The sequence below is a fragment of the Falco biarmicus genome, chromosome 7 (assembly GCF_023638135.1).
Source record: "Falco biarmicus isolate bFalBia1 chromosome 7, bFalBia1.pri, whole genome shotgun sequence".
Classification (NCBI taxonomy): domain Eukaryota; kingdom Metazoa; phylum Chordata; class Aves; order Falconiformes; family Falconidae; genus Falco; species Falco biarmicus.
Window position 1 is genome coordinate 66,275,192 of NC_079294.1, and position 16,454 is coordinate 66,291,645.

General features: G+C 37.4%; 1 protein-coding gene across 9 annotated transcripts in view; it reads left to right on the top strand.

Annotated features, from left to right (window-relative positions):
- The window catches only part of MEF2A (myocyte enhancer factor 2A), a 92,896-nt gene that overhangs the window by 47,194 nt on the left and 29,248 nt on the right, over nt 1–16,454 (top strand). For 3 of the 9 annotated variants that reach the window (XM_056344908.1, XM_056344903.1, XM_056344906.1), the window contains exon 4: nt 16,275–16,406. The exons of the other annotated variants lie outside the window; for them this stretch is intronic. In XM_056344908.1, the coding sequence (XP_056200883.1) occupies nt 16,275–16,406 (132 nt within the window). The remainder of the gene's footprint in view (nt 1–16,274; nt 16,407–16,454) is intronic. 9 annotated transcript variants of the gene reach the window in all.

Here is a 16,454-nt window from a genome sequence, read left to right on the forward strand (position 1 = left end):
TTCAGTGTGTGCTTTGAATTCTTGAAATATTAGGATCATGTATTCAGTTCTACAAAGCCATAATGGCACAGTTGAAGGTTGTTACACTGAAGCACTGTCTATGATTTGAAGGACTTGCCGTAGGTGTTACAGAATTTTATGCTTTAATATTCATGGACTTTTTTCTGTAACACATTATTCTTGGCAAGTAATTATTTTTCCTGAGGAAAGAAGTAGAGTACTTCTGCAGAGTAAAGTGGGAAGAATTTCAGGTTTTAGCAGGATTCTGTATCCATATGGTCAACAAAATGTTTTAATGTGTAGAAGGCAGTTTGAGACATTGAGTGTTCATTCTTTTTTGATTGAAAGGAAAAGAAGGAAATGAACATGCAGTCACACTCAATCTTCTTTAGTGTAGGGTGTGTTAAGATTATTACAGATTATCTGCAAGGTCACACTTCAATGTTGGGTCCTTCTGTCCCTCAAGAGGGCCTCAGAAAGCAGCAGTTGTTTAGTTGTTCCCTCTCTTCCAGCCTCGCCTTTTCTGGGAGTCAACAGCTGAAGACAGGCTCTTCTTGCCTGTGTAGCTCAGATATTTTTTTTTATTGTTGTTGTTTTTTTTTTTAATCTCTTTTTTGCGGTTTGGTGTTCCTTGAGTGAGTACAGCAAAACAGGGTTTATTTTACCTACACTTGGCCGTGGGCGGGTTGTGCATGTTCCATTATATCACCTCATCAAACTGAAGTGATTTCATTTTTTTAGGAGCCTGTCTAAAATGTGACCTACTTTGCCAGTTGGCATCTGTGCCCATGAGAATTTCAGAGGTGTCAGTTAATGAGCCTCTTTGTGCTGTATAGTTTAATGCTGTTTTCAGTGTAGTGTAATGTGCCATATAATGCTTAGGTTATATCCCAGATATTGACAGCTGTCCTTGAAATTTGCTATAATCTGTAATAAAAATCGTAACTAAAAAGTATATATATAAGTATTTTCTCCTAAACTGTATCGTGTAATTACTGTAAACGTACTCGTTCTTGTAAAAAGACTGGTGCATTGGAATAACCGTAATTGTTTCTTCATGTAAGTTACAGCAAGTGATTTAGATGTTTGTGTTAAATCTCTTTAACATGGGAAGTGCTGACTCTGATAGGAAGTAACGTTTGTGATGGCTTGGTGTGATGGTGGTCATGTCATAGTTTTGACAGAAACAAGACAGAAAGAAGGTAAATGTACCTGCTACTGTTTACAGTAGTGTAAATAAGTAAGTTTAGTCTTAGAGAAGCTGTATTCAGTGCATCATCTGGCATTAAAATACCAAATGGGCACTCTATTTCTCTGCCTTTTCACAAAATTTTAATGAAGAGCTGTTACAGGAGCAATATGTGTTCTTTAGTCATAGACATATATATAGCATCAGAGATGCGATTGTCAGATCATAGCTTTGAGTAAGCATGTAGAGCTCATCAGCACATGTAGAGCCTGTAGCATAAAGAATCAGATGCATCTCCACAGCCAGATGGAGCATACGCCAAGAGAAAAGTGTAACAGTGTGGGGAACATAAACAGAAAAGTTGGTGTTGAAACACTATGTTTATAAACCAAAAGCTTTTGGGTTTTGTTTTTTATCCAGTTTTGTCCACCTCCCCAGCATTCCTGCTTTTCCAGGCTATGGATTACCAACGTGTATTTTGAACTGTTATTTATATGTCATACAGTACAGTAGTTTGTTAACCATGGATGTTACGGTATTTTGGTAGCATTTGAATTGGTTCATAGTTTCTTTTTTTTGAATTTGAGTGAACTTCATATGAAATTGGAGATCTGGGAATTGTGTCTCTGTACATGGATGTACACAGATGAGGAAGACATTCAGTTGATTGATCCTGTTCCCTTCCTTGGTGGATACCTGGTGTAGCCGATCTAGATACGCATTTGGCAAGCAATTTGGGCTTCCATATGTTACTGTTGAAAGTTAAAAAGTAAGATGGTGGAAACCGGATCACATCCTTCAGAAATACATTTCTTTGAAATGTTCTGTAAGAGAAGTTATATGGTAAGTTTTTAAACATATTTTTAAAAAGGAAGAGAATGCTCTACAACCAGCTTCAGTTGAAAATGAAAACCGATGCTTAATGTAGGTGACTAAAATCTCCAAATTTACATGAAATATCAACACAGCTTTATAGAACTGAGTTAGTACTGAGAGGCGGTACCATGCATATTGATGGTTAGACACACACTAGAGACTGTAGGAAGGTTGACAATGCCAGTTAGTTACTGTTGTGTTGCCTTCGTATTTGATAGGTGGAGAATTGCCAGTTGTGGGCTAGGGGGGGTGGGGGTGGGGGTGGGGGGAGAGAGAAAAAAAAGCAAAAAGCTTTGAGCTGATAAAAGAATATGTGTGAGTACTATGAATAGCATTGTCATGTGGTTTTGTTGTTTGGACCAGTTGCGCTGGTCTCCAAATAGCATGGACCACACTGGAAATCAGCGGTATACATTTAAAAGAAGGAAGAAGCTTAAAAATGGTTTCAGTGAAGTAAGGAAATGACTTTGTAATCTGCAATCTGCTCATGATGCTGAGAAAATGTAGGCATTATTGGACTTGATTTGCTAAATGATTATGTAAATGTAATTATACTGCATATAACGTTTCAAATAATTTGAGACGGCACACAAATGCCTTTGAGATATTTTAAGGAGGTGATTGAGGAGGATTTATGTATGGTTAAGGACTAAAACCTCACTTTTAGCTTACCTTAAAAAGAGAGAAAATGCATAAAAACTCTAATGGTCTGGAATATGTTTAATCAGAAACTTGGATATCTAAAAATGTATGTGTGTGTATATACATGCACAGTAGCTTTAATCTATTTTTTTCTAGTAAAGTATGTACTATAAACAGGGCTTCTAAGCAGGTTATGCTTTTTCCCACTCAGGGTTCAGGAAGAAATGGCTTCCTTGAAAAGTTCAAAATGTGGTCAAGGTACCAGATATTTATTTAGAATATAGTGACAGAAGACACCTGTGTATTTTGTGCTGTGCAGAACAGTTACCAGTCACAGCGGTGTCTGGCTCTGCCTCTTCCCCTTCTCCCTGCCTTTTTTGTTAAAAAATTTGTCAGATGAAGTCTAGCACTTTATCCCCGAAGTTGTTTTATTTGAGCTGTTCACTGTTACCATTAATTTTTCCGTATCTTGCATTTGGTAATATTGTTCTACTTTAGCATACTCTTGTAATTATTTGGCTGTGCTGCAGTTGCTTTGGGCAAACTGGTGACTAATGTTGATATGTCTTTTTTTTTTTTTTTTTAATGACAGATTGTTGGGTGACTTGAAGAAAGCTGACAGTGCTAGAAAAAAGTTTTTCTTCCTAGTTACTGTCATTTTGTGTTCCTTTATTTCTGATACATGTAAAGAACTGCCAGAAGTAGAATAGGCTTTTTTTCTAAACAGCTTTGTCTTGCCTGCAAATAATATAAAGCTACACTTTCCTCATCTAAACCAGTGATTAAATTTAGTGTTTGACAAGGGTTAAGAATGCTAGATTTCTTCTACCTCTTAAAACAATGCTGATGTTTCAAATTTACTGTGCTATACTGGTATTCTGAATTTTTGAATTCCAGCTTTAGTAGCTAATTAAAGTGCATATATATATGCATGCATATGCTTCATTTGAAGTTTGTCTAGAATGCATCTTTTATATACAAAGTTTCAGAAGTCTCTTGCTATTAATGGTTGTGCTTAGCTTTGTATTACTACTGTAATTTTATGTAGCTCCAGTTCAGATTGCTCTGTGTCCTATGACAGTTACATTAGTGAGATTATCTTAAAGGTGTGAAATCAAATTTGCTGTGATGTTCTAATTTTTTTAATAAACTAACAGAAAAAGCTCATCAACTTAACTTATGAATGACAGCTTACTTGGCTGTACATCAGTAGAATCTCAAATCACATCAGATGGCTCTCCAGGAGGCTGTGCTGCTGAGAGGACCAGAATCTTAAATCTGTGTCAAAAACTTGTAGAGGGCCTTTGTACAGTACTTGTCTACCAAAAAACTCTGCAGAAGCAACCCTGCAATAGGTGACATGGATGTACTTTAGGAGCCAGGATAACTACGTGTTTCATCTAGAAGAGACAGCAAGAGTTGGAGGTGGTCGTAACAGCACGCTTTTCTCTTCAAGAATTCCCCCCCCCCCCCCCCCCCCCCCCATTTATGTTAATCTCTCTTCAGAGGGGAATGAATGATGTAGGTCCAAATATCATTAGTAAAAAGAAAATAGCTGCATCTTTCTAGGCCTCATTACAAGCTGTCAGTGGTTTGACCTGGTTGTCTTAATTAAATGGTTAATTGTCCTGTGAGCTAGATATTTGGCCAGTGTTTTAAATTCTGTTCATGGATGGGAGATCATTTCTTCCCCTCTTTTCCGCCAGCTTCTTAGAGTTACCTGATGAGAAAACGTAACTAATATACTAAACTTTCTCCCTTCTCCTCCTACTTGCTTCCATCAAATGCTGTTAACTTTTTTTTCTGAATTTGACATGAAACTCAACATAACAATAAATAGGTGTAGCTATTAGTAAGTGAATTGTTACAAGTCATAGTCTGGAAGAAGTAAGTTCTAAGCAGAGCTGGAGTGGTGCTTTTTGGGGCATTTAGGAAGCAATATTTCTGAGCACAGATAACTATTTTCTTTAGAACAGTTTAAAGCATCGCTTGATACAGTTCCCGTCGCTACCTGTGTGTGCAGCTACAGAGTACTCCTAACCAGTAAAGTTCCCAGGGATGTGCTTTAGTTCTTGGAACAGTTCTGAATGTGACAGACATGACTGTTCAGTGTCCTGCCCTGCCAGTCCGTGGTATAAGCCTGTCATTGTAACCCTGAAGTGTAGGCTACATCTAGCCAGCAAGCAGTACTATTGAAAGCTGCTTTCCTCAGTTTCTAGCGGTAACATGGGCTGTCAGTATTTCAGTTTGGATGATGTAAAATTTTCTGTCTCGTTGAACTCCAGACATATTAACCATTAAAGATGGACATAGCTAACAGTGCTAATGAATATAATGAATATTTTGGATTCAAGTTACTTAACTGCTTTTAGTTTGTGTGATTTTTGTGCTTTCCTTTGCAGTGTGCAGTATCTAGATGTAATTAGAATAAATCAAATTATCTGGCAGCCTGAAGCAATATGAGCAAAACTTGTTTTCATTGCACCTGTTTAAGTTACTAGGATGAGGTTTGAATAAAGAAAACTTTCGCTTTTGCTCATTTCATTGTAGGAAACTTAGGCTGTTGTGCTTTTGAATGAGGTCTTACAATGTAAAACTTTGTTATGTGGAATCTGTGTCATTTTTTTAGGTTACGGCTATTGTAAGTATTTCTCATGTGTTTCCTATGAAAACTACCCTTGACTTTGGTTTACATTCCAAATTAGCTGATAATAGTAGTATATTTACTCCATTTTTCCTCACAAATCTTTATTAAAATATAAATTTTGAACTGTAGAAGCTAGAATGTGTCAAACGTTCTAGACATTTGTAAAATAAAGATCCACTTGAAAGTGGAGGAACTATGAGTGTTTTGAGAAGTTCTTCAAGGATCCATCTTGCACTCTGGCTCATGAGGGTTTGTTGGAGTGATTCCTATATCCTATACCTCTTACTTGCCAACCTCTTTAGAAGCAAAGGGCGATTAAGGCTCCATGTTTATATATTTGTCTTTAGTACAGACTTGGGTAACACATTCCAAAGAATCAAAACTTAATGAAGGAAGCTTTTTTTCTAATATTGCATATAGCTTGTATTCTTGGTGAATAACACATACTTCTCATTTTCTTTGGAGTCTGTTTTTAGTGATAGGTGCTGTCAGTCAACTACATAAAACCAGTGATTCTCCTCTGTTACAAAACCCTGTATTTGTTTCTCAGCGGTGCGAGTGATGTTTTTCCAACTGATTCTGCAGTGTGGTTGGAGAATTTTTTTTATTTTTGAAATACATAGGGCAGACATACAAAGTCCAGTTCTCACACCCACTGCTTGCGAAATGCATGTCAAAGATCCAGTTTTGGATTTAGCTGTTGTGGAGATGTTCTGTTAAGTAGAACTGAAAATCGACTGCAAGAAAATCTGTAACAGCTCACTGCTTGTTAATGCTGGAGTTCATGCAGGCAGTCACACAAAGACATAATTATTTACTCGTATTAACAAGTTCTTCAAGCTGTGCTGGTCTCACATATTCTGAAGCCCTTGTGTTGCTGCAGAATTCGATGCTTTTGAAATTCTGCACTGACAGTTAGAAGAGTGTATTTTTACTTCACAATTTCAAAGCGAGGACCGTGGCATCTGTTAACCAAGAGTGAGTGACTTTACCCAAGCTGTGCATGGAGGAATAGACCCCAGAACAATGTGTCTCCTGGAACTACAGTAAGATGAATAACTGTTCTTTCTGATGATACTCTTGATTTCAGTGAAGAGTTAATGTAACCCAGCTCTTGACTTTCAAGCTTATGGGTTTGGTAGGTTCAACTGTCAGCCCTGCCAATCTTGCAGAAGGGACTGCAGAAGTGCTAGCTTCTTGATCATTGCTGTTCACCAGCCAGTGTTTTAGCATAAACTTAAAAAGGAGGGAGAGTGTAATCTATAGTATGCTTCACTCTTGCTTGCCTTTTGGACCTCAGCGTGTTTACATGCTGTGTCTCTGTTGAGAAGGTTTTAAATACTTTGCTTTTGAATAATCTTCTTGTTTGGGCCTTAAACTGATGGTGCTTCAGCAGAAAAGGTCTGGGGGAGTCTCTAGCCTCCAAGAAAAAATGGTCTAGATCCTCATAATACTTCCCAGTCATGTAACCAAGATGTGGGTGTGATGAGATGCTTCTGATCATAAAATGGAGATTGTGGTTTGTTCGTTGCCAGTGTTCTACTGCAAGTAGTGTGGCCCATCTAGGCAGTAACATTCTCAACAGTCACCTGAACAAAAGACTTCATGTTGATCCTTTCACCTGGTATGTTTTGGCATAGTAACTGTTTTATCACCTGACTGAAGAAAGCATTTATGGTGATAGTTCTTGTGGTACAGACCTATGAATCTCCTAACAGTCGTTATAATATCACATCATTCTTGTTCTTCATAATATTTATAAATCAATACCCATATAGCATTAATGTCTTTTTGTGAGTTACCAGTGATAGTTATTAGATCTTGTTAATGTCATATCAGTGATGTAATATTTCATGTGGGAGCTTCTGTAATTCGTAGTGTAGCTATGGAATGCTAGTTAACTTAGTTAAATTAACAGTAGTGTGAATATTAATATTTAAATGCTGTTTTACTGGAATTATTTATCTGTTACTTTCAGTAGGAAGTGAATAATATATTTTTAATTAAAACCTCCCAGATTCATTGGGAATATTGTAAAGATTTTTTTTCTAGATCAAAGCTCTTACACGTTGTCCTACTGGAAGCTCTTCTAACTGTAACAAACTAATGCCATTTAAAGCCCTGCTTGTTTTTGCATTAACTTACTGTTCAGTACTTGCTGAGCGTAGTGACTTGTTAGAAAGAAAAAAATCAAGCATGCCAGACCCAGCCTTTGTCCAATGTTGACATGAATTACACATGATAAGACTAAAGCTTACTCATATTTCACTGTCCCTGATTCCCATATAGTCTTTCTAACTCTCTAGATCCCACCTTTGATTTCCCACCCCCTTTTCAGGTTAGGTAAGGACAGTCTTCAAAGAAGTGCTTTGGCTTTAGAATGACTTGCTCTTAAGTGAGGGTTATGCAAGGAAAACCATATTAAGTGTATTCCTTCAACACCTAACTGAGAAGTTCAGTATTCAAAACATGGGTTGTGACATACTTATTACTGCTTTGTGTCTTGAAGTTCTACATTCTAATTATTTTAGTTCAGTAAAAATAGTGATGTGTCTGCTTGTACCCTACTTTTTATTTCTGGAGGGGCTCACTGCCTCCCGTTGTACATACCTCAGCTGGTGTTTCAAGTTATCTTGAATACCAAGACTTTTGAAATAGTTTCTGTTATCCTTTCTAATTTTCAGTCTGTAAGGAGAAATTCAGGATGAGAAATGTCTGAAATAGCGATACTGTATATGCAGGTAGACCAAAAGAAACCCATTCTTTTTATATCATTGAATGGTAATTGGAGTTTAGAATTTTTTTCTTGCCAAACTATGAGTAGGAGATAATATTTTTACTACAGAAGTTCTAAACGATTATGAAGGATATTATGCAGATGGGTTGCTATGCTTGGAAACTTTTCGTGTTCCATATGGCTTATCTGCAGTATACTGTTGCTGAAAGGAGGCATTCAGTTGACTACTGCTGTTGCTGATTTATATTTTTAACTATTGCAAGTATGTGAAGAGATATATATGGGAGGATGTGTATGTACATATGTGTGTTGTCACTTGAGTAAGGATTGAAAAAAGTATTTACGTACCATAAAATATGGTTTTGAACATTTTAACATAGAACTGTTTTGCTTGGTTTTACCATTAAATTTGTTTGTTGCAGACTGCTTTTCCTGAAAGGACTATAAAATATATAATATTTGATGTTAAGGAATAGTTTCTTCTTCTTGAAGATGAACACTGATCTACTTTGTCTTTTGTTTTTAATAAAAAGATTAAGATCAACTTAGACTAGCAATTCAGTACTCTCTCTGGAAAAATCTAGTTGATGGTACTTTCTGTAAAACATGTAAAATGAAAACCTGCTCAGCGATAGAAAATTTAATGATCTAGTAAGTTGTATAGAAAGTAAAACAAAAATCAATGCATCAAATATCATATTTTGAGAGCTTGACTTAGCTTTCACTGTAGAAACAGTAGTATCAGTGCTCACGGATTAGTAATAATTTTAAGTCTCAAGAAGTTCATTTAGGAATGAGCAATCCAGCTTGTTGGTAGGTCAGCAACTACATTGTAAAGTCTACAGTTTACAGATAGTGTTTCTCTAAAATTACAAGTAAATTCCCTGCCTATACCTTCTAGTCCGGTGCATTGTGTAATATTCAGGGGGTAAAAAGAGGAGTGGATTTTATAGCCCATAAAACTGTTATTCTTTAGTAATTGCTTGTGGTTTACCTATTTAAAATAATGTTTCACAGCAAAGATGGTTCAAGCTAGGATTTAAGCTTCATACCATATCATGTCTAAAAACCTTTTGTATGTGTTATTTTATATAAACGAGAGTTTGAATCCTGAGTGCCATCTTTATCATATCTTGGAGGAATTTGACAGCTAGCTTTCATGCAAGCCAGGGATACATGTTAAAATTTGCCAGATACTGGAAGTGCTCCAACATTTGCAACAAGACTGTCTTTTCTTAGAGTGGTATATAACAGGGACACTGATAAAACTTCAGATCATGAACATTTTTCATCTGTAAATGATGAATACTTTTGCCTAAAACTGAACATGGCAGAGCATTACTTGGAAGGGCTCTTCCTTTTATTTTATGGGCTAATGCTAGGCAGGCCTACAGTTTTTTTGTTTGTAAAACCCTTTGGCCAAAAAATCTTGTCATTGTAGCAAACTTCTGTTACTGTACTTTGGTTTACTGTAGGGTTTTTGATGTCTAGATATTTTTGCATAATTTCAGTTGCTTACTTTTGAAATGCCACTACTAATAGAGCACAAGAATGGAAAATACTATTGAAGTAAGCTAAAAGTAGAGTATGTGAATTTTTCAGATTTGACTTAGTACACATTATTTTGGTTGGGGAGCCTATCAGAAAGATTGGTGAAGTCTTGTTTGTAAGGAGGTTAGCTCTCCAAATTGCTTAGCTCGTGGAAATGTCTGTCATAATCTAATTTGACCTCCTGTGCATTTCAACTGAAGTTTTGAAAGCTGGGCACCACTATGCTTTGGGCTGTTTTGGGATGTATGTATTTGTGGCTATATTTAGAACGTGAAATTCTAACTGATAGCATAGCAAAATATAATTGAAAGTGTGTCAGGGGTACTGAAAGGATTAGTATTAGGGCTAAACTTAAGTAACTTCCTAACTTAAAGGAAAGGAAAACAGCTTCATAATGAAATTTGCAGATGCTTCAGTGGTTGAAGTTGAGAATATTAATAGAGCCTAAGGAAAATTTGTAAACATTACATAGATTAATCCAGTACATCTAACTATGGAAAAAGAAATTGAAGCCTACAGAAATGATATTGATGAGCTTCAGACACAAACCACTGTTACTGAATTGAATTATACGTTTTTTCTTTGGCTGTTCCCTTTTGATGTCTATGCTGCACGTAGGATTCAGTCCTGCTTGTATTTTAGACAGTGCTAAAATTTGTATATCGAGCAGTGCAGAGTCGAGGTCTGACTTTGCAGAACTATGTTGCTACTTTAGAGAAAAGAAATTACGTGCTTCAGAAGCCAAACTGACCTGCAGGAAGCGCAGAAACTATACACAACTTTCAGTGACTAAGAATACTCCTTGGATACTTGAATATGTTTTATATATAATAGCGGAGAAATTACTGTATGTAAAGGATGGTACACCATAGTATTGTTCAGGGTGATCAAAGTGAAGTATATTGTGTTATAAAAGAAGAAAAATCCAGTCTGATTTTGGGCTCAACTTCTTGGCAATAGTATAACAGGAAGCAAATAATAAAGCAGTTGTCATGCTTTCAGCATGACTTTTTGCTGTATGTAAAGTCTGTAGTGATCCATGCAGTTCTTGCCAGCTGAACTCTTTTCTCCACTGTGGGAGGGGAGCTGAACTGCATTAAAGGAATATGCCGTGTTTTCTCTCACTGATGTTTCACGTTATAAGAATGAAAAAACTGGGTGGGAGTCCAGTGCTGTGACTACTGTATTTGTCCTTTGGTTTGTGACTATCTCAGAAAACAGGTGTGACTTTTAAAGTAGGATGTGATTATCAGTGGTGGCTGAGGCAATGGTTTGCTGCTGTCAGAAAGGACCAGACCATTCCTTCTGCCTACTTCGTATCTGCCTATGGTGCTCAGCCTATAGATTGGAAAACCATGTTATTCCTGCTACAACTGAAAACAAACCCAGCAAAAATAAGTTAAATAAAGAATGGTCAAGGAGAATTTTCTGTCATTTTAGTGAAAAGAAAAATTACTTATTTCAGGCTGGAGCAAACATCAGAGTTGGCGTAGGGATGGTCTCTAGGATCCTGCACTTTCTGTGGCAGTAAGTTGTTACTGTCAGTCAGCTTGTCAAACTGCTCCCACAGAGATTTCAGCCGTTCCCTTAAAGCATGGAGAAATAACCTTAAAGCACAGATCTCTCTAATCATCTACAGAGATGGAATGTGAGACTGATCCTGAAGGCTGTGGGTACCACTAAATAGCTCGTGGTTATCCTGGGATCTCTATTTTAGGAGTTCGTTTTCTTTGTTCCTGAACACTGATAGGAAAGGCACTGTTGCAGCCTGGGCTAATGCTACTGGCTTTTGCATTTTATTGGTGTGACTGCAACTTCACAATCTTTTGCCTCAGTGATCTTATCGCTGTTCCCATCGCAGACAACCATGTGATGCTTAGTCCTGTCCTGCACAGAGCTGCGTGAGTGCTTGGCAGCTGTGTTTGTGGGTGAGGAGCCTTTGGAATTTGATGCAAGTGGCACTGGAGTCCTCTCAGGGTCCGCTATTGCATGGCAGCTCTCTCCAGCATCAGGAACAGTTTAATGGGTTATCCTTTTGATAACCATGCTGTACGTGCCTACTGGAGAAACAGTAATATTTGGCAGTACTGGTGCAGCCTTTCCATTACTTCAAGCCTGAGGAATACTTACACTTAATGAAATCACAATTTTTTAGAAAGTATTTACTCCAAATTTGGGCTGCTTCACAGCTTTTCTGTGCTCTGACTGCAACAGCAGAAACAGCAGAACTAGACACAGGTTTTAAGTCAAAGGTTTGTTTTTCCAAGGGAAATCACTTTTCATTTCAATCTTAGTCAAATTTTGGAAATGTTTTTCCTGGTGATTTGGGGTGAAACACACAACAAAAGTCCTGTTTGGCCGGCTCCAATAGTAAGTGCAAAAAATAGAGCTGTTAACATGATACATAGTAGCATTGATAGCAACAACCATTTCCTTTTTGTGTAATATTACAAGAAACCTAACACTGAAAATGTTATAAATGAACTGACACTTTTTTTGCACTACATAATACTTCATGTATGAGATCATCCTACTTTTTTGTTTTAAGGCAGAAAAATATTATTTCCTGAGGTGGCGATGAATATAATCAAGGTCTCTATGGTTTTGCCAAAGCTGGCAAGGAGCTCAGATCACTAATATCAGAAGTCTTGGCTTTTTAACCACACTCACTCAATCGGAGCACAAAACATGCCGATTGTGCTGTTTTAACCATTAGCAACATGTCCTTTCAGAGTTGGATATAAACCCCAGGGTCTTTCATGGGGAGGAGGACAGTTGGGGGTTGTCACTTAACTTCATCTCTGGTAGCAGTAATCTGTGTTTATTAGTTCAGAGTTTCTGGTTTCCAGAACTGCTGCTGACCGGTCGAATGAGCCAGTTTAAGTTTTTGTGTGAGAGAAGCTGTGTGCAGCTGGGCTGGAAGGAGCCATGGAGAAGGTGGTGACTTGATTTCATGCTGTGGAGACTCAGCAGGCTTAAAGCTCCTGCATTTCATGTTTCTCCGTTGGATTTTGTGGAAGGAAGCTTATGCTAAGATAATTACACTGTGGTGGTTGAATATCGTCTTTGTTTCCTTATGGATCATACAATAAATAACTTTATTGTATTTTTATACTCTTTGGTATCTGTATTATTGGTTTCAGTAAAATTTTATGTTGAACTGTAGCGAGAAGCTAATTTTTTTGTTATTTTCCAAGCAGCCCTTCTTCTGTTTCTTAGATGCTTCCTGCCAACGCATGATTCTTTTCTTAAATTAGCAAAATGCAGTGCAATTCAAAAAGTAGTTTGCAGATGTGTGGGCGAGTTCAGAAAAATATTGGGGCTCTTTCACCATGTGCTTGAATTTAATACTTAAACCTGTCATAGTTAGTCCAGCTGTTTTCTAAACTCTGCCATTTAATTTTTTAAAAATAAAATAATATTTATCTAATAGTTTTAATATTTGCATATTTCAGTTTTATACCATGGAACAAAAGCAGTTTAAAACTTCTGGGTCGTTCTGCAATATCAAGATGACCACAGCTGTCTGAAACACTTGTAATAGTAACTCTGTGTATCACAGAACTATATTGTTGTGTTTGCTTCATTCTTTAAAAAAAAACAAAAAAAATCATACCTATCTAGGTTCCTCATTTTTTTCCTTTGCATTATTTTCTGACAAAAATCAGTACTTTTCCCTCATCGGTGAGTTAATCCAGTCTTAATATCAAAGTGACACAATCTCAGTTACTGAAGGCACAATACAGTGCGTTGGCAAACATATTGGAACAATTTCCAGTGATTTTGGCCAAGTCTTAGAGGAAGTGGAAAGTAATACAGTTTAACTCAAAAGGCTGCACATTTCCTTAAATGATCTGGCTTTTTTTTTCTGTTAACGCTCCCCCCACAACCCCCACTCCAGTCTTCAGAGTTAATAAAATTGCAGTCTCCGTGATATCTTGGAAATAGCTCAAAGTGGCAAGTTATTTACGTTAATCAGAGAAATAACAAATTTTAGTTATAGAGAATGTCGAAGGCGGAGTCAGCACTTGTTTATGGAGTCTGGCTTTCCTGCATCCCCACAGAGTGATTCCCAGCAGTCATGGCCTTCCTTGTTTTCCCGTGAGCAAGAGCCTGTTATCATGTCTTGCTCTGTAGCCTGTGAGAAAGCTGAGGCTGGGCTGTTTCGCGTAGGCTTCGCCTGGCTGTGTGAACAGATTACAGCATTCCCTTGTTAGTACGAGCCATGGAGCAGAAATGTTTTACTATTATGTTACTGGGCAATGATAAAGTTGGCAGTCTTTTTATGGTTAGGTCCTCAAAGTGACAGTTCATGTTTTAGTGATAAGGAGACAGAGCTTTGGATATCAGACCCAGACTTATTATCTGTAGCAGTGAACCGTGGCTTAAATCCTTCCACAATGACAGGAACCCCATCTGGAGTGAAGGTTTCCAGAATCTGAAACAGGAGATACTGAGGCATTTTCCTTCCTCATGAGTCAAAGCAGAGTTAACCCCATTGTTAGCAAAACCAAACAAAAAATACCAGTTGCCAAGAGGAAGGATGCATTTTTGTTTAACTAAATCTCTTCCTTTATATTAGAACTTTGGAGTCTAATTTTCAGAGAGATCCGGGAGGATGAATCGGCAGCATTATGCTTAAAAGCTTTCATTTGATCGTTTTAGAATGTTGAAAGGAGGAGCGCTAATGAAACTCTCACGCTGCAATAAAAATTGCTCTAATGTGTTTATCAAAGGAGGTGAACTAGGCAGTATGTGTATTTCTTGCAAGATATTTCTTTATAGTATCTAAATGCAGTGTCTAATTACGTCTTGGGCACTGCGCGTGCTTGTTGACACTGGGCACCATATAAAGACATATTTGGATTCTATTTCCAGAATTCCGTGGGTTGCAGGGGTTAAGTGTAATCCAGATTATACAGTGTTAACATTTTTCCTACTGATATCAAAGTGTAGAAGACTGGCAGGCTGACTTGTTGGGAAGGGCTGGGAGAGGGATAACAGGCTCCGACCTTGAGAGGCCGAGCAGCCGGCCCTTGTATGGCCAAGTCCATATACGTGTCCAGCTGATTGGTTCGAGGAGCAGGATCAGTGCCGTGACAGGTGTTAGAGGGAGCTACACCTGTTTTCCCCATATGCTGATTTAGTGATTACATTTTTGTGGGAGTTCCAGATACTGTGTGGGATCCACGGAGCAAGCCAAGAAACTTGAGAAGGAATTATAGCTTATGGTGATCTGTGATATTGAAGAATTTCAGATGGCGTAATTGAATTTGCAAAGTACTGCTTTAAAACTGAAGTAGAAGCAGGCAGTATTTTTCATGTATATGAATAGTGGGAAAGTCTTGTGTACTTTTTATTGTGCTGAAAATTAGTAGACAGCACTTTAAGAAAAAATGCCGAATACTATAAACTAAAATGTTTGGGTTTTTTAATCAGAAATTCAGTGTGTTATGGAAATGTAGTTTCTGTAGAACAAATGAAATTTCTTGATGGTGCAGAAAAGTCATCTTGCAGATTTCAGATCTCTAGGGGTTTTAGTGTAAAAATTACAGAATGTAGATAATTCCTCACAAAAAAAACCAAAACACACAACCCCTCTCATGCCTGTATAGTCCTGCTGCTGCCTTATGTACTGCTAATGTGTACCTGTTTAAAAATTTATATTGCTTTCGTTTTGAAACTTTTGAAACACTGAAGATTTTTCCATGGGTAATATTTTTAATCTTGTTCTGTTATAAATGAGAACTTGCAAAGAAAGATTTTGGATTGTGTAACAGGATGAAAAAGGGAAACCAACAAGGAATACAAATATCCTTTTAAATCTGGTCCCGAGACCTGCAGTTTCATATCCTGTCTTTCAGTAGCTTATGGGTAATGCCTAGGTTGTAGACAAGGTTGAGGTTTTTTTTTCCAGGGGATGTTGATGTGAGTTCTCTATCAGAAAACAGGAACTCCAATAAAGCAGTTGCCTCAAGTTAGTCTGAAGGAGTCTGAAAAAAACTTATATTTAGCAAACTAAGGCATTTTAGAGAGGGATTATGTAATTCCTTTTTATACGTTTTTGCAGTTCTTGTTATCATACAGGATGACAGAAGCGCAGGAAAATCCTGCCTTTACAAACTACTGAGACCGTGTTACATATATTAATGTACTGCAGTTATTGGAGTTGATCTAAAATTTTAGCTACTGTGTTTCTCAGAGTTTAACTGTGTTCTTTAAAACCTGAACATTATTGGATCTTTAATAAATTGATTTTTTAAATTGGCCTTTAATTACCAGTGATGACATTAACTCCTTTGCCATAGGCTTTAATGTTCCTTGTGTATCAGGTGACTTTACTCCATCAGCCAGTGTCTGAAAATGGTTTTGCATGGGACACTGGAGAGATGAAGTAGTTGTAGGTTAAAGTTACCCATGAGATGGCACCTGGGAGAGTCTGTGCCTCTGAATGAACCGTTTCTCTTTGTGTACTATGCCACTATTTTGAAAGACTAAGCCTGTCTGTTGAACAGTGAGTTTTGTCTGTGAAAGTTTCATGTAGTTTCAGTGGCTCTGAATGATTCAGTAGTATACAGAACTTCTTGGCAAGTTAGTATGATTTGTATGTGAATTTTCCAATTGTATTTCAGACCTTAAGAAAGAAAGGCCTTAATGGTTGTGAGAGCCCTGATGCTGACGATTACTTTGAGCACAGTCCACTATCGGAGGACAGATTCAGCAAACTAAATGAAGATAGTGATTTTATTTTCAAGCGAGGCCCTGTAAGTACTTTTATTTTATCTCTACTTTTTATTTGTTGATCCTTTTTA